This window comes from Carettochelys insculpta, chromosome 5 (genome assembly GCF_033958435.1).
Source record: "Carettochelys insculpta isolate YL-2023 chromosome 5, ASM3395843v1, whole genome shotgun sequence".
NCBI classification, from domain to species: domain Eukaryota; kingdom Metazoa; phylum Chordata; order Testudines; family Carettochelyidae; genus Carettochelys; species Carettochelys insculpta.
In genome coordinates, this window is record NC_134141.1 from 101712751 (window position 1) to 101739999 (window position 27249).

A 27249-nucleotide genomic window follows, 5' to 3' on the forward strand; every position below is an offset into this window, starting at 1 on the left:
GCCACTTTCTGAGTTATCAAAGTTTGTTTATCCTTTCTTTTGAACATGGTCATGAATGAGTGCAGGGAAGGGGTTAATCTTCCTGAAGTGACCTGAATCCCAGATGAGCCAAAGGGAGTGAAGTAATTCTGTTTAAACTGAGAACTGCAGTTCCTGGGGCTTTTGTCTCTGCTGACAGCAGAGAGGAAGACAGAGGGAAATGTCTCCCAGGCAATTGGAATGAAATATCCTGACTGAAGAGGTAAAAGAGAGCAGAAGAGGTGAGGGCTGAACCTCTCTGATCTGGGACAATTTGGTCTGGCATGAGGGAGCTTCTGGCTCAGAGAGTCCCAGCAGCTGGGATCAAGGCTAGGGTGCCTGTGGCCAGGGCTGGCAGCAAAGCCAGCACAGGAGCAAGGAGCCCAGCAGCCTGGGCACAGAGATCCTGGCAGCTGGGGCCTGCAGTGGAGTGTGGCTGGGGGTGCAGAACCTTGTGCTAGGGCCAGAAATGGAGCCTGGACAGGGTCCTGGAGCCAAGCAGCCAGGGCTGGGGCCAGCACTGGAGGCCTGTCAGGGGCATATAGGCAAGTGGCTGGGGCTGACATGGGAGTCCACGTGGGGCTGCAGAACTCAGCAGCTGGGGCTGGCAGGGGAGCTCTGCTGGGGATCACAGAGCCTGCCATCTAGGGCCAGGGCTACCAGAGGAGCCCCACTGAGGGGTGTGGAGCCCAGCAGCCAGGGACAGCTGTGAAACCTGGCTGGTGGCCCGGAGAGAAAATGGTCCAGCAGCAGAGCTGAGCCCGGGTGCAGAACCTGGAGGAGAGCCCAGCTGGTCTGTAGTTGGACCCCAGGAAATCTGAGTCTACCAGTAGAGGGTCTGGAACTGACCTTTCCTGGTCTTGCAAGTTCCCTGGTTTGGGACTGGGCAGTCAGATATCTCCTGAGGGTACGGGACCAACGAGGTCCAACCTGTAGGTAAAAGTACATGTTAAATGCACTATATCATCAATGCTCAGATGAGTACTAAAGTCTTGGAGAAGCTGGCATTTTGTTTGCCAGAATCACAATGACCACCACTTATTTAGCACTCAAGAAGAGAGAAATTGCTGGCTCCCAACCTTCTGCTTAAACTGGAAGGCATTGCTGCCTCAATTTTTAGTACAGCATCTGTTGTTCTGTTTCCCTAGAGACTTGAGGCTGGGGACTTCCCTAGAGGTTGAGAACTAGAAATTAGGCAAACGGGATTGGTATCAAAGTCAGTTGTTACTAATTCTGATAGCCAAGTGGGGAATAAGAAGAGGACGAAGTGTACGTGGATTTGAGTAATATACAAGTAAACAAGATAGAGAAAGGGGGTTATAAAACAGAGGCAAGAAGCTGAACACTGAGTGACTGGGGAGTTCAAGTACAGTGCATTGTAACGGATGGCCAAGAAGAAGGATTTTATGGTCAAATGGTGTACCACTTCAGCACGGGACAAATAACAAAAGGGGAAAGTAGTTGGATATTTGTCAAATTTTCTAATAGGATTTTAATGACAAGTCCCACAGGAACCAAGAAAAAAGAAAAAGCCCCACAAGCATCTCTTCCGGAAGTGGTTGTTCGTACAGGAAAAATCAAATCAGAGTCGTCATTGTTTATTTCTGACCTCGTTCTCCTCCAGGGCACACTTGCTGAGCGCATTCGTGCGGGAGGGGCAGGCATTCCAGCATTCTTCACAAGCACAGGCTATGGAACATTGGTGCAAGAAGGGGGAGCGCCGATCAAATACAACAAAGATGGCAGTATTGCCATTGCCAGTCAACCAAGAGAGGTAAGATGCCATTATGTTGTGCTAAAGCTTGCAGGTTAGGTAATCTGAATTCCTCGCTGGTTCACAAGATAAACAGCAAGGTAAGCTCCTCCCAACCGGTCTGAATCTGGAGGTTACAGGAGATGGGTTTGTTAAAGAGATGAAGAATCACTTGGCACAAACATGTTCAGAAACCGCTGTTAGGGCAGGTTTGCCATCAAATGTTACATTAGTGCAGCTACCTGGGTAACACTTGAGTGAAGATGCTGTTGTGCAAACAGGAGAGCTTCTTATGTTGGTGGTGTTAGTTCACCTCCACAGGAGGTGCTAGCGATATTGAAAGAGTAGCTCACCCTCTGGCGTAGTGCAGTCTAACACCAGGCATTAAGTCAGTGTAACTGCATTGCACAGAAGTGTGGATTTTTTTTCCCACACGCTTGAGCGATGTAGTTATACTGATATAAGTCTGCTGTGTAAACCTGGCCTTGAGTACTGATAGTTGAAATGTGGTTTGGTAAAGGCTTTAACGTTAATAAAAGATGCAGAAAAAAGTACTGCTTCAAACTGAGAAACAGGTCTGGAAATCAAAGCAGCAGAATCTGGAGAAGGGGAAACATCTGCCAGTGTATAACCCTGTTCAGTAAAATTCCTTTAATCCAGCCTCTGCTGGTCCAAAAATCCTGATGGTCCGGTATCTGTAGTCCCCCGAGATATACAGGGGTTGCCTTCGGTCCTGTATCTTGCCTCCTGCCACCCCCATTTTCCCCTCTTTCTCCACAGTCTGTCCCATTCTCCCTCTCTTTTTTCCACATTCTGTTGCACTGTGTCTGCTGCTTGCTTTCTTTTGTATGCTCCTTTTCCATCCTGATCCCTGCCATTCTGTATCTCCAACATTCCTGAAGCACAGTTGATATCTGGAATACTTCTCTGTTTAATTGGACCACTCTCTTTAGCATATCTGTTTTCTCCCTTGGAATATTTGTAGGAGCCCTTCATATCTTCCTTGCAGGGTGTTTTTTTCTTTCAAGAATTAGCTCTTTCTCCTTCCCAACCCCTTCCTCTATTGAACATCAAGAGAGCAGGAACTGCTTTTGTAGCTGGCCAGCCATTTCAAGCCTTTGTTCACACATCACCCTGGCCTTCCTCTTGATTGCTACTCCCTTCTTTTCATGAGCCTGTGTATTTAGACCTGCCTCTGGAATTGCCACTACACGCATCTGACAAAGTGGGTCTTTGCCCATGAAAGCTTATTCTCCAAAAAATCTGTTCGTCTATAAGGTGTCACAGGACTTCTTGTTGTTTTTGCAGATACAGACTAACACAGCTACCCCTTTGATACAAACAAAAATGTTAGTTTGTGTCTTTACAACTTAAAAGCAATCCAGCCTATTAACCCAGGACTCAGAGTGAGGTTTTTTTTTAATGTTTAAATAATTGAGGTAAGAGGAAGCCAATTGACTTGTCTTTTGTTGCAGTCTCCGTAGCTATGTAATGTATGTTGCACAGGGCATCAGTCCTAAACCAATGTTAAGCTTATAGGCAGAAGATTGGTTTGCATAATCTCTTATTCACCTTACATAGCCATTCAGGATTCATTGACTTGAGATGGGCAGTGGTAAGGGAGATTCAGCATCAACTAACTTACATTACTCTCCCTCATATAGTTTTATGCCACCCTCCAGTGGCATTTCAATCCATGAAGTAGGATTAGAATCCAGGATCATCTTGTTCTTTGATTCTTGTCTTCTGCTGTAAGAAAGCATAGCTTTTTTTTAAGTGCAAGAGTTAGGTACAAATTGTATATTGTAATTTCCAGCTCTTGTATTGTACACAGAGCTTGGCTTGCTGATTTATTTCCATTTGGTTTGGCTTGATTTTTGATGGTAATGTGCAGGAAATTGTTAAAAATTTTGATCATTCTGTTTTCTTCCTCTATTCACTCTTAACAAAATTCTTCATAGGCATCTCAGATCCAAGAGCCTTGTTGTTAAGCCTCAGTGACTTATAATTTGGGGGGGGGGTGGAAAACCCAAAACCCATGCTGATGGATGGCTTACTCAGTACTGTCTGTCCTCTGGTGACTTTACCTGATTGTCATTGAAACACTGTTCTGTCTAGTTCCTGAGCCTTTTACAACAGTTTTGCTTTGAACATCAGTAAACAATTATGAAGAAAATAGGGTTGTGTTTTGTAAAATCTAGAGATTACTTTACCAGAACACAGTAGTCCATTTTTGTCTTAATGAGCTTCCGTGTTTTGCTTTCCTTAATTTAGCGCAAATTTTAAGAACATGCTAGGTCCTAATTCAAGAGACTTATTAGCTTCAAAAGTATAGAAATTCTTTTTTTTTTCTTACTACACAATGTACCCAATTTCATGGAGCTATTAAAATGGTTGTTTCTTGGTTTATGTATTACGTTATCAAGTTACACAGCACCAAAAGAAGATATTGTCTGAGAACAATGGGTGAACTTCATCTCTGTAGCAAATGTTTGCTTGAGGGCTATGTATTACTTAAACTCTCAGTGGACTTCAGAGGTACATAGACCTTGGGCAGGGTCTCTGCATCTGGATGAGTTGTAGCGAGTGTGAATAAAAACACTGCAAGTATCGCTGCTGCACCTCTAAGGCATTGTAACATTGTACCAGCTGCTGGAAGTACAGCATAATTCATATCAATTTTTAGGAGGTCATGTCACATAGAACTGGAAGGGACCTTGAGAGGCCATTGAGTCCAGTCCCCTGGCCTCACAACAGGGCATATCCCCATCCCTGTCAGATATTGTTATATTTTATTTTAACCTGCCCCAGACCCTTGAAAGGCTAAATGCTGGGTTTGCAAGGCCAGTGCTCTAACCGCAGAGCTATCTCTCCACTCTGCAAGAACACGTATCCAATTCCAATTTTATGTTTCTCTAAACAAGAAAGCGGTAGCAACTATAAAAAGTAGTTATTGCCTTCCTGTGCACCTCTGGTAGTACCTACCTGAGCTATGACCCATAACGCATATCTATGCATAGATACAAAAGGTTTTAAATAGAATTGCCTGTACAGTAAACCCTCAAGTTATGCAGGGGGTTACATTTATGTAACCCCTATGTAATTCTAATTTTTGTGTATGTCAAGGGGAGAGGGGAATTGGGCTGCTGAGTGGCAGGGAGCTGGGAACCAGGGGTAGCCTGGCCTCTGTCTCCCTGCTGCTTTCAGGACCCGGGAAACTGATCAACTGGTCAGTTTCCTGGTTTCTGCAAGTGGTGGGGAGCTGGGAACCAGGCAGCAGCCTGGCTCCCAGCTCCCTCCACTTGCAGAGTGGGGAAACTGATGAGGGCAGCAGCTTTGGTCAGTTCCCTGGCTCCAGTCAGTGGAGAGCAGCCGGGAACCAAGGGCAGCCTGGCTCCCAGCTCCCCTCCACTCCTTGGAACCAGGAAACTAACCGAGCCTGCTACCCTGGTCAGTTTCCCAGCTCTGCAAGCGGAGGGGAGCTGGGGGGCAGGCTGCTGCCTGGTTCCCAGCTCCCTGTCACTCTGGGGACTGGGAAACCGCTCCTGTCATGGGTGGTAGCCTGACTCTCAGCTGCACCCCTGACAGGAGCAGTTTCCTGTCAGGAGTAGCAGCTGTGTTAACCCAAGTATTATATAAGATGTGTGTTTTAATGCTGCCTGCATCTCAGCAGTGTGGTGGTGTTTCCTACAGGTGAGGGAGTTTGATGGTCGTCACTATGTTATGGAGAAGTCAATTACAGGTGATTTTGCACTTGTGAAGGCATGGAAGGCTGATCGTGCAGGAAACATTATCTTCAGGTATGGCCCATTCACCAGTGGAGGAAGAAACTATCATAGTTTGGAACACTGTGAAAGGAAAATGGAATCTTGTCCTCTGATGGCAAATGAATATTTTACAGACTTCACTTTTATTCATATTACCTTGCCCTGTTGTTAAATTAGAATATAATCAAAGATTAAAAATAATTAGATATCTGTTAATGGCTTCCAAGTATACAAGAATAGCTGTGAAATATAAAAAAAGTGATAAAAATAAGGCATGGCTGATAAAAGCCACAAATGATTTGTGAAAAAACATAGCAGCTTTCTGTACAGACTGAAATTTGGGAATAAAGGACTCATTTCTTTTGTTTTGTTTTGAAGAATGGGAGGGTAGCATCATAAGTGACAACAACAGCCAATTGCATTTATTTTGCAATCCAACTAATAAGTTTAATTCTGATCTGTTGAAATCAATGATTCAACTCTTAGTGATGTCTCTGGTGCCGTATTGCTTTATGCTATTCCATATATAATATTTTGTGATTGAAAAACTCATGTCTGTATGGTGTGAATTATGTTTATGTCCCCTTAAAGAATTGTGCAACACAAGGTCAGCCACAGTCAGAGATCAAGGTATGCCTTGGCAGTTGTATTGCTCCTATGGTATTGCCTCTGTGAAAACAGGAGAGGTTTACTTATGTTTAACACAGTTTTTGTTTGTTTGTTTTTTTGTTTGTTTTTTTTTTGTTTTGTTTTTGTTTTTGCTGCTACCAAAAGAAGAGGTAAGTGTTGTGGTAGTTGAGCGTATGTTCACACACTAAACTGCAAAGTTTAAATAATTCATCTGTTTTTGAAGATTATTGGAAATAAGGCATGCAAGAAGCCCCAGGTGTTTATAAACTATGTCGGATTCCATAGGAAAAGCCAGAATAGCACCAAAACTGGTCTGTCTTAAAGGTCAAGGTGTTTAAATCAGTGACATTAGTTTTGCCTGTTTTATGGTTTTCAACCATTTGGGAGGAAGCCTCTCTCCCAAATAAGTGATTGTTTCTGGTTTGAAAAATGAACTTCAAATGTGCATGCACAGAATGATATAGGCCACATGCTGTCTGTTCATTTGCTTTCCCATGCCTCTAGGTTTGTGGATATTGGGAGGTGTCATTCAGTCTGTCCTGCCTCTCCCTCCATGTGCCACACAGCCTTCAGTTCTGTATCATTTTCCCCCACCCCATTTTCCCTTTCTCCACAGTCTGTCTCATTCTCCCTCTCTCTTCCACATTCTGTTGCATTGTGTCTGCTGCTCACTTTCCTGTGTATTCTCCTTTTCTCTCCTGACCCCTGCCCTTCCATATCTCCAACATTCCTGAAGCACAGTCAATATCCGGAATACTTCACTTGGAGGGGGAGTCGGGGAAGTAGAACTTTTCAATTTGGCTGCTATTGAGGAGAGGAAGACACTCCTGCCAAGATTTCCTCCTTTCTACGAATGTTCAGCTAGCAGATAGCCTGTTCAAGTAACCAAATTGTAAACAAATGCTACCTCTCAGCCTGAGAGTAGAGCACAATCCTCCTGCAAACACTTCTGATTTTCATCAGGAACACAGTGGAGGAAAAATTGCAGTAGATGATAGTCAATGTGTTTTACCCACCATGTGGCTGGATGCTCCGTGTGGACATCTTTTCAGTACCAGTGGGATCTGTTACCAACACATGGCCTTGAGATTTGTGAGCTGTATTCTAAATGAGCTCAACTATCCCCGCTATTAATTGTGACTCAGTGGCTATAGGAGCTGATTGCTTGTTGGGATTTGCCACAATTTCACAGTGAGCCTTTGCTGCCTTTCTGCTTCTGTCAGCCTGAGAGCTAACCCAGCAAAGTTTTCACTCAGGCTAAGGGCAGAAGTGAAGGTGTTCTTCAGTTGCTCTTGAAAGAATGGGTTAAGGTCTATATTTAATAGATTTTAAGGCCTGAAAGGACTAGTGTAATCTAATCTGATTTCCTGCATGCAGGAATTATTCGGTAAAAATATTAGTCTCTATGTACCCAACAATGTGTGGTTGAACTACAGCATATCTTTCAGAAGAAAGAATTGTGCTGGGATTGCTGCAGAAGGTCTTGTATGGAAGTCTGCAGCATTTTTCCTCAATACAGTGAACTGTAAATGCGTTGCCTCCAAACAAGGTTGTACAGAGAAAATTACACTTCTAAATACCTTTGCCTAGTAAGCCTGATCTCCTTAATAGATATCCATGTCAATTACAATAGCAACATAATCAAGAGAATGACCAAAACATTTTAATGTCTGAAAGAGGACCAGTTACTCCAAGCTTTGGCTTGGCATCAGCCAGGGGAGCGTAAATCATTCTTTTCTGTGCCAGCTACAAGGGTTTACAGAGAAGAATTTGATTTCACTGGTTTGGAGTTGATGTGCCTTCTGGGTAGCAAGGACAACTTCAGCTCTCACTGGTGCATTCCAGGAACTTGGCTAGTTGGCACTACCTTATAGAGCAGCCAGAGGAGTGGTAATTCCAAATGCCCTGGTCATGCTCCCCATTCAGCTAGTACTGCTTAGTTTTGGTGCTGTTCTGGCTCTTGCCAGCCCTACCCCTGCACATGGAACTGCAATTCTGTGAACCATCTCTGGGACCCATATTACAGGGAGCTCTGCTGTTGTGTATATTGAGCCAGTTGCGTGGCTTTGAACACCATTGTGTACAGACTGGATGTAAGTTGTTTAGGTCCATTTTAGGCTACCAAGAACTGGGCACTGAGGCCATCTTAGATTCCAAAATCAGGAGAATGGACTTTGTGTAACCTAATGAGTTGGCTGGTGTGTGTTTCTGTTGAGCCTCCTTGTTATCTAGGCAGCATTAACAGCTGTTTTATATCCTGGATATATTAAAATGTTCACTCTAGGTATGTGGGCAAGAATCAAGGATGAGGGTGGAAGATGCTTCTACTACTAACATTTTTTGTGAAGCTTTGCATCTTTGATAAGTTCAGGGAAGTTGGCAGTGCAGGAAGGGAACAACTTTTAGCCTGGGTCCATGCCTATAAACAGTAAGCTTCGGGAGAATGCTACCTTAAGATCCTTCTGCAGATTCAGAGATGAGTTATTGTAATTTATCACTCACAAGAAGCCTATAGCTAGATTTAGAAAGACTAGATTTTTGTTTGGGTAAATGTGGATGTCACTCTGCACACTCCCAGAAACTGGGGTGCGGGGCAGTGGGGAATCCAGCAATGGTGATTGATGCCTACAGAAAGGTGAAAATTGAACAGTTCTTCTTGAGAACTTTTATTTTAGAAGTGAATTTATTAAATCTCAGTATCAGCAATCATGAGATAATTGTATGACCCTTCCATGATTTCCAGAAACTGTGGAAGTTAAAACTGATAAAAATGAAGAAGCATTAAATAAATACTGCTGTCACAATTTATATATGAAATCGAATTCTGCCAAGCCAACCCATAACTTTCAAATTGGTCTTATCCATGAGTCTCACGCTACTGAGATGCAAATGAATATGTACTTTAAAAATTGTTGTCAGAATAACCAGAACATATTATTGATTCACTTTTTAAAGCTCACCCCTGCACTCCCATATGTATGTGTGTTTTCACATACCTGGTAAAAGTCAGACATGGTTCAGGTGTATTTAAATACAATAATTGTATTTACAAACTGCACCATAGCTGCGGATTTTAGGCTGAGGGTTCAAGACCCTAGGCAACACTTGACTTGGTTAGTGTTAACACACAGCAGCTACTTATGTGAGTGTATTCATGTTTTATGTCTGTATTTTTTCACAGTGATATTGGAAATCTATTAACTTCTTGGAGCAAAACCTTTGACTTATATCTTGTTTTACACCACAGATACTGTTTTCAGATTTCTCTTAAATGTTTGTATTTTTTGATAAATCTCCCAAAATTCAATGTACGTCTTAGCACTTTTTCACTGCTAAGTGTGATAGATAGCAAAACTAAGATGCTTTTTCTTATTGTCTGTCTCATGTCTGTACTTAATATTGCTTGTGCTTTATTTGCCTGGAAACTTTGTTCATATTTTAAGTTAATGTGAAAACTCCCTTTGACTCCACCTGGGCAATAATACATTTAATACTTGAGATTTGTTGTGTGTTGGTCCCAGGATGTTAGAGAGACTGAGTGGGTGAAGTAATATTTTTGATTGTAGCAGCTTGTTTTGCTTAGAGCTTGTCTCTCTCACCATCAAACATTGTTCTAGTAAAAGAATGGCAACCTTACCTCCCTCCTTTAAGCAGTATCTACACCATTGTGTTCATGCTCATTGTGGTGTGTAGATTCATTATGTTAGTGAAAAGCTCTGGAATTGGGGAGATTCCAAGGAAAGGTTCCAGGACAGTGTAAATTAGCAGTGTAGGTATGGGAGGCACAGCGAGGGCATGTAGAGAGCCATGTAGGGCATAGAAGAGAGAGTGTAGGGATGTAGGACACCCTTTTCACCAATCTATGCCCCATTGTTTATACTGCTATTTTGGGCTTGCAGCGTCTGTATTCTACATGCTGCCATAAGTAGACATAACTTCCATTTGCAACTGGAATTTTATGTTCTGTCCGGCATTTGCAAAATCTTTAAAAATATTTCTACCTGTTTCTTTTATCCAAAGGTTGGAGCTTTTATTTGTAACAGTCTTGATTTTTAATCCAGGTGTTTGTGTTTCTTGATGATTGAACTTCTGACATCTGGAGCTGAGATCCATAATAATAGGTGACAGGGAAGAAACATTCCCTTCTAATGCTTTTTATTTTCTGTCTGTCAATTCCCATTCCATCTTTTTTCAGTTCTCCTTGTTCGTCCTTGTTTGGTTTCCTGTTCTACCAGTCTTATTGTAAGGGTCAATTTCCCTCTCACTGCAGCTGTTAATTAAGGTTCTATTTCTGTACCAATAGAGGAATATACATCTGAATTCCATTTTCTGTGGTTCCTCTCCTCTTGTGATCTTTTGGCCAGAAACAGTGTCAGTGTCTCAGATGATATGAGATAAAAGATCTTTTTTCCTCCTCTAGTCTCTTCTGGAGATTTTATAGTTACTGGTTAATATTAATAAAACAATTTACATCTCTATGTTTGGGCTTGGACTGTTAATTTGCTTTCATTCCCTATTTGTATTACACTAGAAACCAGAAAAAAGTTCTGTAGTGAATGCTACATCGAGGCATTTGGCACAACATAAAACCAGGAGAGGGCAGTGGAAGCCCAGTTTTCAGCATGGTAAAAGTGAGTGATGTGGCTTGAACAACAGGGTTAAGAGAGGAGGAGTAAAGACTTCAACATGTCTGGCTGGAAAACAACTCTATTTTTGTCAGACATTCCAAGGCGTCAGAATTTGTTTTCATTTCAATGTGGAGCAAAGATAAGAATTTTCAAAAATTTTTGCCAAAAAGGGGGTGGGTGGAAGGGAAAGAGAGAGAGAGACATTCCAGAGTAGCCAGTAGCTTGGTATTTAGGACTCTCAGCTAGGAGGAGAAACACTTGGGCCATGTTTACATTACCCGGAAGATTGACCCTGAATGGGCTAATCTTCCAGGATTCGAGTTCATGCACCTGGTAGAGGCACAAGAAATCGACCTATTGGGTTGGCAGTTGACCCCTGTGTTCCTTGCTATTGCGAGGAGTAAGGGAGGTCAGTGAGAGAAACTCTCCTATTGACCTTCCTCAGTGAGGATGGACAGGTAAGTCAATTGCAGATAAGTTGACTCTAGCTATGCAATTACTGTAGCTAAATTATGTATTTGCAGTCGACGTATCTGTCTAGAGTAGTCCAATCTCAATGTCAAGATCCGGCTCTATTCAGTTCAGAGCATGGACTTCTACCTGTGTCTGATACGTTCCACACAGTGTCCTAGTCACTCCCTTCCTTAGTTTTCTGTGATTCTGTCTTCATGGAGCTGTTTGATTTTTGTGTGAACAATTACATATTCACTGTGCCAAAGAGAAGAGGAATGACTGACTGACTTATTTGGTTTTGGCCAGAAATTCCATCCTGGACCTGAGAAACTTTCTGATTAAATATTCATTGAAGCACTTTGGTTTTGACAGGAAAAAAGTTTCTGCAATTTTTTTTTTTTTTTTGACTACCTGCGTTGGAAAGTTTGCAAACACTTCATGTTACGTCCCAAAATTCTGCATAGGAGGTGCTGTTTTCTGAAACAGTAGCATCTCAGATGTAGATGTGGAGCTGGTTCACGAGATTTTTATCTTTAGTAAGATCTGGGTGCTAGTTTTAGCTTAGTCCATAAGACATAGTGCTTTACTGATTTGCCTTTTTCTCTGGATGCCTTTGTTTCCATGTTACAACAATAATACACAGAGAAATTTGTCGCAGCTGGCAGGCTTCATTTGAGAGAGTCCAGGACTGTCAGGGCAGTGATATTAGTTAAAATAACTGGATAAGTGGAAAGCTCCTTTAGAATGGGCTAGCACAGTTTCCATGTGCCATATAAGTGATGTTTTATTTAAAGTCATGTGTAGGAGTTCTGCTGGTTTTCTGGTCTTCCTGCATAGGAATGAATTTCATCCAACAGGCAACAGTGCAGCCATGGGGAATGGTGGACGGTTGATGCTGCCATTGGCTCTGAGGAATTAAATACACGCTTTCCTCAGTAGAATATTTAATTGCAAAAATGGATGTGTTTAAGTCATGAAAAGCTGTAAAAAAACATGATTTATCAAAATGTAACATTTTCCCATGTCTTTTGGTTTTCTTTTCTCCCTATTAACAATTTTATCTGAAAGAAAATAGCATAACATTTATGTTACAGGAATATATTGTAATAGCCTAATTCTGAAATGGAAATGCTTATATTTTTACTCTTAATTTTATTTTCTCTATTTTCTCCTTTTTCTGTGATAGAAAAACGGCAAGAAACTTCAACCAACCTATGTGCAAAGCTGCCAAAACAACCATGGTAGAGGTAAGTTTGAGTAGTGTTTTCTGTGTGGCTGCTGCTTATTCCAGAGTAAAATCCTTGTATTGTCAGGTAATTCTAAAGCAAATTAAGAAATGTGTCACTTGACTGTATGCCGTAAATTACAAAACAATAGGGCCATGTCTACACTAGCTCCAAACTTCGAAATGGCCATGTAAATGGCCGTTTAGAAGTTTACTAATGAAGCGCTGAAATACATATTCAGCGCCTCATTAGCATGCGGGCGGCTGCGGCACTTCGAAATTGACGCGGCACGCTGCCGGGCGGCTCGTCCCGACAGGGCTCCTTTTCGAAAGGACCCCGCCTACTTCGAAGTTCCCTTATTCCTGTGAGCAGATGGGAGCAAGGGGACTTCGAAGTAGGCGGGGTCCTTTCGAAAAGGAGCCCTGTCGGGACGAGCCGCCCGGCAGTGTGCCGCGTCAATTTCGAAGTGCTGCAGCCGCCCGCATGCTAATGAGGCGCTGAATATGTATTTCAGCGCTTCATTAGTAAACTTCAAAATGGCCATTTACATGGCCATTTCGAAGTTTGGGGCTAGCATAGACATGGCCTAGGTCAAAGAGAGGTTCAGGGTTTCCTGGTAACTCCTGTTTCATTGTGTAAGTTTTGGTATGTGGTTTATGTATTTCTGCCTTTACTGCTGAGTGAACTTTTCTGATCATTTTATAACCTATGTGCATAACCTGCAGGCCAAGATCCACTGTGGGGTCAAGCTTTGCCACCACTGCAGGAATGTTGTATCAAGTTCTGGTGGCCACAATTTGAGAAGGATATTAATAAATGGGAGAGGGTTCAGAGAAGACCCATAAGAACGATAGGATTAGAAAACATGCCTTATAGTGGTTGAGTTCTTTCAGTCTATCCATTTTTAAAGTAATAAATAGAAGGCTAAGGGGTGACTTGGTAACAGTCTGTAAATATTTACTGGGGAACAAATATCTATAATGAGCTCTTCAGTCTAGGAAAGAAAGAAATTCCTGGAAGTTGAAGTTAGACAAATCTAGACTTGGAATGAGGCATAAATTTTTAATGGTGAAAGTAGAATGATAGAACAGTAGAACTGGAAGGTATCTGCAAGAGGTCATTGAGTCCAGACCCTTGCATTCATGGCAGGACCAGGCACCATAGAGATCGTTCCTGATACATGTTTAAAGTAAATAGCCATTGAAACAGTTTACCAGAAGTTGAGGTGAGCTCACCATCAATGGGAATTTTGAAGTTAGGGACTGAACATTTTTCTGAAAGAAATGCTCCAGGCGTTACGTTTGGGACATTCTGTAGCTTGTACTGTGTGCGAGATGAGACTAAATGCTCACAATGCAGTGTTCTAGCTGTGGAATCTGTAAATCTATGCACATAAGACAGGTGGGCAATGGCTAATACACCTTGTTTTTGGGCCCTGTTCTTATATTTTCGAACCACCTGTCTGGAGTCCCTTTGATTTCAGAAGGAAATGCCGGCTCACAGATCCTCATGCAGAATCTGGGCCTGCCTTCTCAGCTGATACAAGTAATTTGAAAAACTCAGGGACCAATGACTGCACATAAAATAAAACTTTCCTAATCCACGTTTCAATAAACCAGATCGTCTGCAGAAAACAATAGTTATCTCTCCCTACTTTTCAGAAAAGGTGTAAATGTGGATGTTGTAGGGTGGGCTGTATGTGAATAAGATTGCATTACTTCTGCAAATTAAAATGCACTATACTTACCAGTATGCAATAAGGCGTTGTTAGCATTTAAATTAATCCACAACTGACGACAAGTAAAGAAATTCTTTTGGGATATATTTCCTGTAATTTTTGCTGATTTCCCATGGCATCCCAATGATAATTAAATGCAAATTAAGGCAAACATACCCACCGTTGTTCAAAGCAGGTCTCTCTTATTAGGTTGGCACTACTGGAGTTTTGAATGTGGACTTTTAACATCATAAACTTTAAAGCTTCACGCACAGTTTCATTATACGTGTTACCAAGATATTACTAATCAGCAAGTTGTGAGTTTAGAAGTGATATCTAACAAAGCATATATTTGTACAAAGCTTACTGTGATAGTTTGCGAGGGTATCAGTAAAGGGGTGAATTTCAGCACACTGTGCATGTTCCCCTATGGATTGTTGCAAAGATTTTTATCTGTGTGAACGTTTCTGGAAGGCAAGTAGAACTGGAACTGAAACTGAAACTTTTTTTGTTTTAGGCAGGAATAATTGAATCCTCTCTTTCTGCTGCTCGGAGAACTTCTCTCCCCACAGAAGAAGGGGCAAAATTTTCTTCTCAATAAACAGATAAAATATGAATTCCTTACTGCAATAATTTCGTGTAAGACTATCGTAAATTGTAGCTCCCTTGAGTCCTTCAACACTTGCACTGCCATCAAATTCTGGGAGTGCTGTATGCAACATGGCATATCTCCATTATTTTTCAGGTACTTTGCAGAAAAATAAGCAGGAGGGTGGGAAAGACTTCATTGTCATACACAAGGTCAGAACAATTAGACACTTTGTCTCTTCTGTGAAGCCAGGCGTGTGCTGCCAGAAGCAGGACATCTGACTTACAACCACCACAGAGTGATGCAGAGTCACTGGGACAGGAATAAGTTGCACATCTCTGTGGATTTATAGATTCTTTTTTGAGTCACTGGGATTTTTTTCATCAATACAAACTGCATACATTTGTGTAGGTTTATATAACTGTTTGTATGTGATGCTGTAGGTAATTTTAATTTCTTCCCCTGTGTATTTATATTTAGATGTTTGACTTTTGTCCACTTTTAAGATACGCTCTCCTTTAATTAGGGATGGGTGTCATAGTCCTTTGCACTTCCTAGGAGCAGGAATGCTATTATACTACTAGAAATGTTGTGCTTGTTGTTTCCATCCTGGCCAAAAGTAGGAAATGTGTGAGGAGGTGCATATGAGAACCTGTCCTTGCAAGATTACCTTCAGAGTTTTGAAGATTTCAGGGAGCATGAGTACGTTGACAGCAGAATTTATTCCTTAATATGTAGGCTCTTCTACCATTCATTTGAAAACAGTGGAAGTTTTGATATTGACTTCAGCTAAAGTAGAAATAGACCCTTAATTATTTTTTTCCCAAATTCAGGCAAAAGATCATTTTACAGGAATATAACAGAGGAAAACAGATGTTGTTTAATGCTGGAGAGCAGTAAATATACTATTTTCAGAGCGGATTTTGTAGAACAACAACAAATATTGTCACTGACATAAATTGGAAACAACGTTCTCAATCCACAGCCATTGACTTTAGAGGTCTTGGGTCAAATTTTCAAATATTAGCCTTCGGCATTGTTTTTGGCTCGTCAACTTCAGTCCTTTTTGTTTCACTTTCTTTACTGGATTAGAAATTTGCTGGGAAATACACAAGATGTTTACTGGCTTGAACACATTTCTTCTAGATAGTTTGATGTAAAAAGGCACCTGATACCATGTGTAATTATGGGGGTCTGTGCTTAGATACATACTCATCCATTCTAATTCATCTTGCATGTGACTGTACTGAAAGTCATTAAAAGATAGTAACTAAACTACATAATGTGGATAGATTGTTATGAATGTTAACCTATTGCAAAGAAAATCATTGAATGATCAAACTTAGGTGATATCAGTTATTTGTGGTTTGGGTTTTTCTTTCCTAAGAATGAAACTAGAATACCAGTGAAGTTAAAGCTTATTCTGTTCCCTTTCAGTATGTTTTTGTTATAGTTTCCCTTCAATTATTACATTCTGTATTTAAAATTTTCTTTTTTTCTTCTTATGTTCCCATGTAAATATTTACTCTAGCAATATAATTACACAGAGAGCTCTGGGCTGCTGTGTTACAAAACAGCAGGTGGGAAAGAGTCCAAAATGAGTTAGGCATGGAACTAACTCTCTTGCAGTGCCATACAGCTAGCTCAGGGGGCAGACTGAGCGAACTGAAGGCAGGCTGGCAGGAATAAGAGAGCTCTTGGAATGAAGGCCTGGCTCCTGTCGTTGGAGTCCATCTGAGAGGATGCTAGATTCTGATGTCCAAGGTCATTTCCTCCAGGGGGAAAAATACCTGGGCTCCTGTAATCCAATCACGTATCTGGAAGTCTTTGTTCTATCTATCTATTGCACACCAACAAAATGGCTGTGTTCAGAAACAAAACATAAGTCTTCCTGAGGAATGTTTTGAAACTAAGCTCCCTCACTTGTCAGTGTTTCCTTTTCCCAGTTTTCTTCTTCATATACCTGTGAGGGACAACTTCTCAAAGATTCACTCTAGCAGCAAGTGGAGGAGCAGAGTTGTGTGCATAGTTAAAAGTGCTTTCCTCAGTGTCTTTGACATCCTGACGTTAGTCATTTGCATTCAGCAGCATGCATTCAGGATAAAGAGCTTCTGTGCAACAGTTCCTACTCTTCTAGAGCAATTTGTGTTTGCTGTCCTGAGAATATCAGCTAGAGTGGAGCTGAAGTAGTCAGCTGTCAAAACTGTGAATGTTTCCAGTTGATCCTTTTGAGCCATCTGAAACTCTCATTGTTACAAAATCTAATTTCCCACAAGATTTATTGGAAACAGAATTCAGTCTTTAACATGTTCCCAAAGTTTGGGAGTGAAGCTTAGTCAATTTGTGGCTTGTCAAACCTAGAGCCAGTGAGATAATTTTGGAAATTGCAATGAAAACCGGACATTTTCCATCATACTTGTGGTGGTTAGTTTTTTAGTTATGCGGTTGCTAAACTCCTTCATTATAATAATGTGATATTTGTGCTTTTGATGCCACATCAGTTGAAACACCATCAAATATAAAATGTGGGTTTGGTTTGTCCTGTGAGTTTAACTGAGTTAGTGTTCTAAGGCTGTGCTTTTTAGGACTTTTTGGCAATAGGGCCTTTCCCAGCCATCTATGCAGCCAGAACACTCTTGTCCGAATTCTTATCCTGTGTCTCCATTACTGCAACATTTTGTTTTCTGGACTTAAATGCAGTCTTGCCTTGGTTATACGTGTTGAGAATGCTGCTGCAGATGTCATACCCCCCGCCTGTAGCTTTGACCATCACAGCTCTTTGAGTCTCTCCTCAGGTTCCCCTGGGTCTATAATATCAAGTGTAAGCTTCTGTCTTCACTTGCAAGACCTTTTTGCATTCTGGCTCCATCCTGCATATCACCTCTCTCATTTGCTCTTGAGAGGTTAGTTCCTGCCTTTGACTTAAGATATCAGCCTCCATCCTCTGTATATTGAATTTTCAGACTTCCACCTTGTGCTTTCCCCTGTTCTGTCCCTCATGCTTTGGAGGAATTCCCAGTAAACACCCACAAAGCCAGCTCAGTGTCTGACTTTAGAGTGTTCCTCAGAACTCTCCTTTTGCCAAGCAGCCTACAGTGGTTGGGCTGCTTCTGGCTGACAGTCTCACTCTTTCCTTGTCTATCTGTTGTCTCTAGTCTTATACTTAGCTTGTTAGGCCCTGGAGGCATGAACAATCGTTTTGTTCTGTGCTTGCACCACCTCTTCCCCAGTAGGGTTCTGGCCTGTGACTGAGGCTTCTTTCCACTGTGGTACTATGAATAATCAGAGTGCTTGAATGAGAGGGTTAAAAAGCTCAGGGTGCTGGAGGTGTTGGGGGATGTAGGTGCTGAGCTGGGGGTTGGGTGGGGGTTCAGGGTAGGGATTTAGGTGTGTAGGAGACTGAGGGTAGGGGATGGGGGTGTAGGAGTCAGGGCAAGTGACTAGGAGGTATGGGGGACCCAGGACAGAATGGGAGGGTGCAGGAGTTGGCACAAGGGTTTGGGGACTCAGGAGGGGGTTGGGCAGTGTGTGGGGGCTCAGAGCAGGGGTTGTGGGTACAGGTGCTGTGCTGGGGGGAAAACCCCAGGCCTCTGCTGGAATTGTGGGTGAGGGGAGGGCAGAAGGAACAAAGCCCCTTGCTCCCAGCAGGAGCTGCACAAGAGGGAGGGAAGCATCTGGATTCCAGCCAGCAGTTGGGGCAGTGAAGGGGGAGATTGGTAAGGACAGACCTGTGCTGTGGGCCAGTGGGTGATGGAGGGCGGGGAGGGGAGTGGGCACGGACCATGCTCAACACAGGAATCTTACCCATGGACTGTGGCCAGCAGTATTCAGAGCCCCTCCCTCAGCAGCCCCCTGTCTTACTGGTGCACCCCTGCCCCATGTCCTTCCTTGCAGACCCCTCCATTTCCATGTTAGGGAAAACAGTCTCATTCCAGGCACGTCTCATTGTCCTAGCACAACCAAACCCTGACCTTGCTTTAAGTTAGGATAAGAGGAAGCTGTCTACCAAATTTGGTGGTCCTAGTGCTTACCATTAGGAGGAGTTCTTGAATAAGTGGACTCAGGTGGACACACAGATAAACCAGACAGATGCACAAATTCTCTCAAGTATATAGTAGATTATAAATACGGGGCCAGACTCTCAGCTGGTGTAAATTAGAATAGCTCTATTGAAGTCAGTAGATATGTCAGTTTGCGCCACCAGAGGATCTGGTGCACATTCTCCGGTAACAGTTTTCTCTCTTAGTCTTTAGCATTTTCAGATGGAGTTTTCTTTAAGTGCTCACAGGCCAAGATTTTCATCTCTTCCTGAGGTCAGTGGAACTTGAGATTCTTGGCACTTCTGAAAGTTGGGCAGGTTTCCAAATATTGATTTGGGAGCCTAATTTTAGGCTGCCACTCTTGAAAACCTGGCTATTACTATTTCACCTTTAAGGTAAATTGTGGTATGAAGGTTGCGATTTTAGCTGCCAGTGCCAGTAAATTTTGTCACAAATGAGTTGACAGCAAAGCATTTATAGGTACATAAATAATATCAATATTTTCTTTTCCATGTATTCAGATTATCCCTGCACTGAGGTGTTAACTAAATTATTTCTTTGTTTTTATAGTGCCCGGCACAATGGGGCTCCAATCCAGATTAGGGCATTTGGACACTATCGTAATATTAATAATAACGGATATATTTCAAATGTTTATAAACTAGCTGTCTGAATCTCTAAGATCACAGCACTCAATTCTTTTTGTTTCATGCTAGGGTTGCTAAATTTAGCTCCCACAGTAAAGAGCATTCCCATCTAAAGCATCAGAATACAAAAAAAAAGCCAGTGTTCTCATAAAAATGCATTAAATAAAAATCATTAAACCCTGCATTGTATCTCAGGTTGCTTAGTAACAACATTCCACCTACGTCAGCGAGCTCTATTATCTCAGGTACAGTGAACCACATTTCGCTGAAAGAAAGAAATAGATAGAAGTCAGTCGTTTATATCATATTGTCCATGCCAAGCCATGACACTGCTGTTATCAATAAGTGAGAAATGAACAAATTACATTATGACCCAGACCTGCAAAAGCTTACACGCAGATGCAACTGTTTTCATGTTAACTGGTTAACCAGTAAGCCTCACCCTAAATGAATGAGGTTCATGGGTTACAATTAACTGGTTCTTGGCAGTCAATTGATAATGAGTGGGACATCTTCGTGGTACACTTTATTCGTGAGTCCATTGATGGCTGATCAGCCTGATTCTGGAGCCACAGATCTTATCTCAGAAGGGGCAGGTGTTGGTAGCTGTTGGAGGGCTGTGGGGCAGTTTCTGATGCTCTTTTCTTCCCCACCTCTCATCTGCACTGTGGTGGGACCTCCCAAATTGTGCCACCCCCTCACAGATACCATTCTCCACTAGAGACAGTCTTGGGCAAGTTTCTCCCAAGCGTTTACACTGATGTTTCACCTTTTCATGTGTGCCTCCAGCATGTCCTTATATTGCTTCCGCTGGTCCCCAGCGCTCCTCTGTCCTTCCTCCAACTCAGAAAACAGAATCCGCTTTGGGAGATGCTGATCAGACATCTGAACCACGTGACCAGTCCAGCAAAGTTGTTGATGAATGATAATGGCTTCAATGCTGGTTTAACTCCCCAGCGCAGCTGGAGCAGCCCTGGTCCACGACATCCTCCTTCTCCACCGACCCCTCTTAAGATTTAACGAATTAAACAGGACTTTGCATCCCTAGTTCTCATATGAATAATCTCACTTTTTAGACTCATACTCCTAGCCCCTGGTGTCATATTTCTAAAACCTAAATGAGCATGCAATGAATAAATTAAATCTGTCCATAATTGAAGTAAAATAATTGAACTTTAGATTTTTTTTTCTTTCTTTTTTTGTGGAGGAGCCTTCTTTAACATACTTCTAATTTGCAGTGAGGGGGGAAAATAGTGAAAGTCAGGGTAGTTTGTTATGTATTGGTATAACAAGTAGCCTCTCTTTAAAGGTAATCTTTAAATACAAGAGTCCAATTCAGCACTTTATAGCTGATGCACTGAAAGTTGTTATAAAAGATGGTAAAAATTCATAATGAATCTAATTCTTTTTTGGCTATCGCTTAGTCAGGCTCAGCTTGACATAGTTGTGGCTGGGATGGCTTAGTTGGAGTTGATCCTGCTTGAAGGAGGGGGCTGGACTCAATGATCTCTTCTTGAGTTCTCTTCTAGCCCTGCGATTCTAGGATAGGTGTGATATGACAATGAAGATCAAAGTATTTTTACTTTGTTTTTCCATGTATATGTGTTGATTATTTTTTTCTTTTAATTGATTGCTTCAGAACTGAGTGTGAGCTTCATGAGCATTAAGCTCCAGCTATCTAATTTGGGGATCCATATGCAGATGTAGTGAGCACAGTCTTCTAAGAAACGAGCAACTTCCTAAGATTTAATAGGGTTTTGAAAACATAGTGAGAGAGGAAAATTTTGGGTGAGCAATTCACACCGATCAAAGCAATTCTGTACACTAAAATATGGCACACATAATGATAGTGAGTCTGTAATTATTATTTATAAAGCTATTTTCATTTGTTTTATGGAATTGAACTGACCTCTCATTTACACAATTGACTTGGCATCCTACTAGAAGATTTACCCAGTGTTGTTTGGGTCCTTACCTCGATTATTATTATTTTTTGGGGAGAAAATAAAATGCAAATGTACATGCTTCATTTCAGTCTTTGCTCTAGGGAGGGGCTGGGGATGAGGAGTTCAGTATGCAGGCTGCCCCAGGGAGAGAAGAGTACTACAGCCCCCTCTCACTGCAGCAGCTTGGAGCCAGGTGAGAAGTGCCTCTCCATGGCCACTGCATTTCCCGTGGGTACAGATGGGGGAAGGGTGCATGTCCCCTGGCTGGGGCAGGTCCAGGTTCATCTGCCCCTCTGCTCCCCAGCCAGAGTGAGGAATATAACAAACTGTGCACGTCCCCTCTCTTCCTGATGAAGGGTAACAATCAGGAAGGTTCTCAAGTCCCCCTTCTCCCCCACACCCACCCTAACGTGGGCTGGGGCAGGTCTAATTTCATCTGCCTCCTGTGCTTCCCAGCCAGACTCAGGAATGCAGAAAACTCTGCGTTCTCCTTGCTCCCTGATGAAAGGGAGCAGCTAGCAATGTTTCTGTACAAAATGAGGGCAGGAGGTGCCCTGGGAATGGTGTGCTCAGGGCTGGGGAAGTCGGGGAGGGGGCATTCCCCTCCCCCACAACCAGACCCTTTCAGCTGCCTGGTGATTCTCTTTTTTGCATGGTTTTATGAAAAACTCATCTATATAACAGATAGCTGTTCCTTTCTCCGCCCCTTTCCCTTGCTGCTCCAATGGAGTTACAGCTGTCCCAGTCTCTATCTCTGACCCTTTGCTGCTCTCCTGTGGTCATTCTACAGTACAACTGTCTCTGCTTTTTATCCCATATCCATTGCTGACCGCTGTGCAGCCATTATATAGCAGAGTCCTCCCTTTCCATTTTGATGAGAAGCAATCCCATTCCAGGCACATCCCATTTTCCTGGCACAACCAAACCCTGATTTTGCTTTAAGTTCTGGTAAAAGGAAACTGTACACGAAATTTGGTGGTCCTAGTTCTTACCATTTATTAGGAGCTCTGGAACAGATGGACAGACAGACTCTCAGCTCTCTCAAATATATAGCAGATATGTTATCTGAAGTGTACCAATGTTGCTCATGAGCCAAGAGACCTGATATATCTTATAGGAAGATACTGAAAATTTGGATTTTTAAAATATTTTTAGTTCACCATTTCATTATGTGTGCTAACATAGATGTGAATCAATGACAGTTACAAACCATCAGGGCAGGAGAAACAAGATGCCTTAAGCAGCAGTCCATCTGTCTTTGCTTCATGAAACCCCATATTATGAAGTACTCTTCTACAGGAAACAGTGTGCCGTGTGCTTCCAGAGGTCACTCATTCCTAGATTTCTTAACCTATTTTAGTTTTTTACCACAGGGGAGCTAGTTTATTAATGGGGAGGGGGCGTGTTGAGGGAAATAAATGATAACTGTTGTGTTTTTGGATGCAGTTTCCCAGTGTAAGCCGATAAAAGGCATGAGTGGCATTCAAGGTTGAAATGCTACCAGCCATTAGCCCATAGTATGGACTACTGCATGTGGGAATGAAACAAAATCTCAGCTGGGTAGACTATTAAGGTTAGAAAACCAGCAGCAGCCAAGTAAATGTTTTATGAAATATCGTGCAGCCTTTTAAAATATCTAAGCAGTTATTGATGCATGTGACGATTATATTGCCTCATTTAGGTTCCAACCTCTTCCTAAAGATTTCCACCATCACCTAAAATGTTTTAAAAATGTAATTACTGAAAGAGGAAAAAAGACCGTTTAGGAAGGGTAGGGGATTAGAATATTAAGGTCATCTTGACTTTGTATCTTGGTTCTCTGAAGTGTGATTCTTGCTGTTGTAGGAGACAGTAGAAACACAGCAGTATTCCCAAATGGAAGGAGGCCATTCATTCTCTCTTTGCTTCTTCCCCTGCCCACACACTTGATGGGTTTCTCACATTATTTTCAAATAAATGCTGTCTATTGCTGTATTTCCCAAACCCACACTGAGTGGCTCTGTGAGAAATCTGTACTCTCCAAATGTGAAATTCAGCTTTCTTCAATCATGGATACAATTCTCTGAATCAAATATTAAGTTTCTTTGTTCATTTTCTATGATTAAATCGCTTACCCTATGTCTGTACAGCAGTGTTATTTTGAAATCAGCTATTCTGGAAGAGATTTTCTGGAACAGCTTATTTCAGAATAACATATCTACACACAAAGGCCATTTCTACACAGGCCACTTTCTTTGAAAGTGGCATAGTAATACATGGCCCAAAATATGCTAATGAGGTGCAGATGCAAATTCCCCGTGCCTCATTAGCATACAGTCACATGATTTGGAGTCCGGAAGACTGATCTTCCGGACTCCAAAACGCCACTTAGAAGCGCGGCCCCTGGGGGGTCTTCCGGAAGGAAGTCCTCCTTCTGGAGGCCCCTTCTTCCCAAAAACTTTTGAGAAGGGGCCTCCGGAAGACCCCCCGGGGGCCGCACTTCTAAACGGCATTTTGGAGTCCGGAAGAACGGTCTTCCAGACTCCAGATCACATGACTGTATGCTAATGAGGCATGGGGAATTTGCATCCACACCTCATTAACATATTTCAGGCCATGTATTACCATGCCACTTTCAAAGAAAGTAGCCTGTGTAGAAATGGCCAAAATGCTTATCAAAATATCACTCAGCTATTCTGAAATAGAGCATCCATATATAATAGAGCCTATTTCAGATTAGAGCCCCTAGAAGCACTATAGCTTATTTTGAAATAGCCCCTGTTCCAAAATATCTATTCTGGAATAGACTCTCTTCCTTGTAGAAGAAGGTTTACAGAATTTGAAATAAGCCACTTTCTATTTCAAAAGTATTTTGAAATAGAGATTTTGCTGTATAGATGCTTGCAAAGTTATTTCAGAATAGCCACTGTTATTTCAAATTAACTTTGCTGTATAAACACACCCTAGGTGGGTCTACACTGCAAAGTTCTGTCTACAGAATTCACTGTTAAGAGTTTGTCAACAGAACCTCTGTCTTCAGAACATGTCCACACCTAATAGGGGCTCCCCCGTCAATTCCCTGTGTTGACAGAGAGCGGCTAGACTGCCCAGCCTTCTGTCACCAGAACAGCTAATTGGAAGCTCTGCAAACAGGGCTGCCAGGTGAACTGGAAGCTCCCTCTGTTGACAGAGGCCCCCCACCCTGGAGTATCTACACGATTTTTCTGTCTACTGAGGTGCTGTGCCTCAAAATTTCAAGACATAACTCTGCTGGGAAAAAGGTTGTGTTCTGTCGACAGATTCTAAACAGAATGCATTTGTAGTGTGGACGCTCCCTAGTTTTGTCAGCAGAAGGCCTCTTCTGTGGACAAAACTTTGAGGTATAGGCCCAGCTTCTGAGCGAGACCCACTTCAGTTTGCTGACCCAAGAATAAACAAGCCATGTGGTTCTCAAACTTTTGTACTTGTGACCCCTTTCACCTAGCAATCCTCTGAATGCAACCCCCACTTATAAATGTAAAACACTTTTTATATACCACCATTCTAAATATTGGAGGACAAAGTAGGGTTTAGGGTGGAAGCTGACAGCTCGTGACCCTCCCACCTCCCATGTAATAAGCTTCTGAGCCCCTGAGGAGTCCTGACCCTCCTCCCCCTAGTTTGAGACTCTCTCCCCTGACCAAGCCATAACCCAATTTCTTATAGTTTGTACTTGATGACTTTGTGTCAGTCCTAGCGCCTGCACACTGAAGGGAGACCACTTACTGCACTGGCTAGTAGTTCAGCCTGCTACTTTCACATCTGTTTAAAAGGAATCTGTCCACATCTTTCCCCTCTGCTTGCCTTTGTCATTCTCATTCACTGAGGTGTGTTAACGAGCCCCCTACTAGCTAGAGACGACATGATTTTTTTTTCCCTATAACCTACTGGGAAAAGGGTGTCTCGAAAAAAATCTTGCTATCTTAGACAGGTAGCAGATTCTCCATACTGTAAGACTTGTGATGATTTATTGCAGTGGGGTGAAACATACTCCAGCGAGAATCATACTGCAGCTAGCTGAAGATTTTTGAAAGTATTAAATCCCCATCTCGCCTGAAACCATGTCAGTAGTGACAGACTGGGCAAACAGGAGAGGAAGAGAAACAATAAATATTTTGACCATCAGCTGGTGGGGAGAGGACTGGTTGTTTTTTGTGCCATTTCGCATCTTTCTGTTTGTTGTTGTTCAAATTGAGCTTTTCCCCAAAGACTTTCAGCTTGTGCATTTGGTTGTCATAAGTTAATCTTAGGCTGGGAGCTCTTGTACCCACATTCCTGCTCGTAGAGACATTCTTAACTGGCCAGAGCTGGCATGCACCTCTGAAAAAAGATTTTCACAGTGAGGTTGACCCCAGCACGTTAGAGAGACAAGGTCAGGAGGTAATATCTTTTATTGGATCACCTTCTGTTGCTCAGAGATCCACTTTCAAGCTTACACAGAGCTCTTCTTTAGGTCCTGAAGCTGGATTTGGGCCAATTGTCTTCCATCTACTTGAGATGCATTCCAGCTAGCTGGCAGTAAAAGAGAGATGTGTGAAGGTGGCTGTTTTCTTCGTCTAGACTTTCCAAACTCAATAAAAACAAAAGGTGCTGAAAGAATCTAAAGATTGCTGCAGGAGCTGCATTTTCCTTTTAGTAGTTTAGACAGAGCAATGACACTTACCATCTATGTTTTGCTTTTTTTAAAAAAAAAAATTATAATCTAGCAGCTGCACTTAGCAGTATTAAATCCAGACAGGAACAGCATGGGTTGGTTCAGCTGTTATTTCCCATAGAATTAAGATACGGGGGAGAATAACTTTGATTAAAAAAATTAGAATTCTTACCTGCTATGATTTTTTGAATGTTCTAAAGACAATTTTCCATATTGACTGCAGGCAAAAGTGATGCCGAGTTTCCTCATTCAGTTAAGTAAACAAAGCTTCCTCCCTTTAAATAGAAATATACTTTGAAGTCAATTTTGCCTTTGGCTACTTTGCTTTTGTGCCATGAGCTTATCACACCACTACTGCTGTCATTAGAGCCCTGCATGGATGCGGATGTGGATGCGGATATCTGTGGATAGCAACGCAGATGTGAACACAAATGCCGTGTCTGTGCAGGGTTCTGACTGTAAGAGGTGGGAGGGTGCAGATCTTTCACCTGCTGTGGATGGGTGACCTGGGAGGGAGGATGCTCTGCCATGACTCCCAACAGCCGTCCATCCAGCTCTTACCATGGCTAGGCTATAGCTCTGATCATCTCACCTTCTCCTCCCCAGTTGGAGCCAGGTCAGGGACAGATGCATTGGCTGTTGTGGGGAGCCTGAATCTCACAACCTGCCCTGGTGGGGAGGCTAGAGGGCAGGGACACTGGTCTGGGAACCTGGGGGGCAGGGAGCCTTGGCACCGCTAGTGCAGCTCTCCCTGATCTGGTTCTGGCGGGGAGGGGAGAACAGCCTGGGCGAGCAGCTCAGAGCTGCAGCCTGGCCATGGTAAGAGCCAGACATGGAGCTGTGGTCGACCTTCCACCTGCCCTGGACAGGGGCTTGAACAGCACCCAGGCAGATCCACAGGTCTCCAGTTGCCCTCCACCCGGAGAAGAATGGAGCCCAGACAGGCAGCCTTGGGGAGCTGTAGCAGACCATTTGTCTGCAGTGCGTGGGGAGAGGGGGTCTGAAAGCAGCCCCCAGCCATGCTCCCTCTCCCACTGGGGGGCCCCCAGGCTCCCCACCCAGCTGAGAGCAGATGGAGGGTCTGCAACTCTGCATAGGCTCCCTGAGGGTGCATAGGCATTTCCCTCAATCCGGGCTCCAGCAGGGAAATGTCTCAAAGCCTC

General features: G+C 42.7%; 1 protein-coding gene across 1 annotated transcript in view; it reads left to right on the forward strand.

Annotated features, from left to right (window-relative positions):
- OXCT1 (3-oxoacid CoA-transferase 1) overlaps window positions 1-27249 on the forward strand; it is a 143235-nt gene that overhangs the window by 36987 nt on the left and 78999 nt on the right. The window contains exons 5-7 of the mRNA XM_074995618.1: window positions 1643-1792; window positions 5465-5571; window positions 12436-12496. Coding sequence (XP_074851719.1) covers window positions 1643-1792; window positions 5465-5571; window positions 12436-12496 — 318 coding nt within the window. The remainder of the gene's footprint in view (window positions 1-1642; window positions 1793-5464; window positions 5572-12435; window positions 12497-27249) is intronic.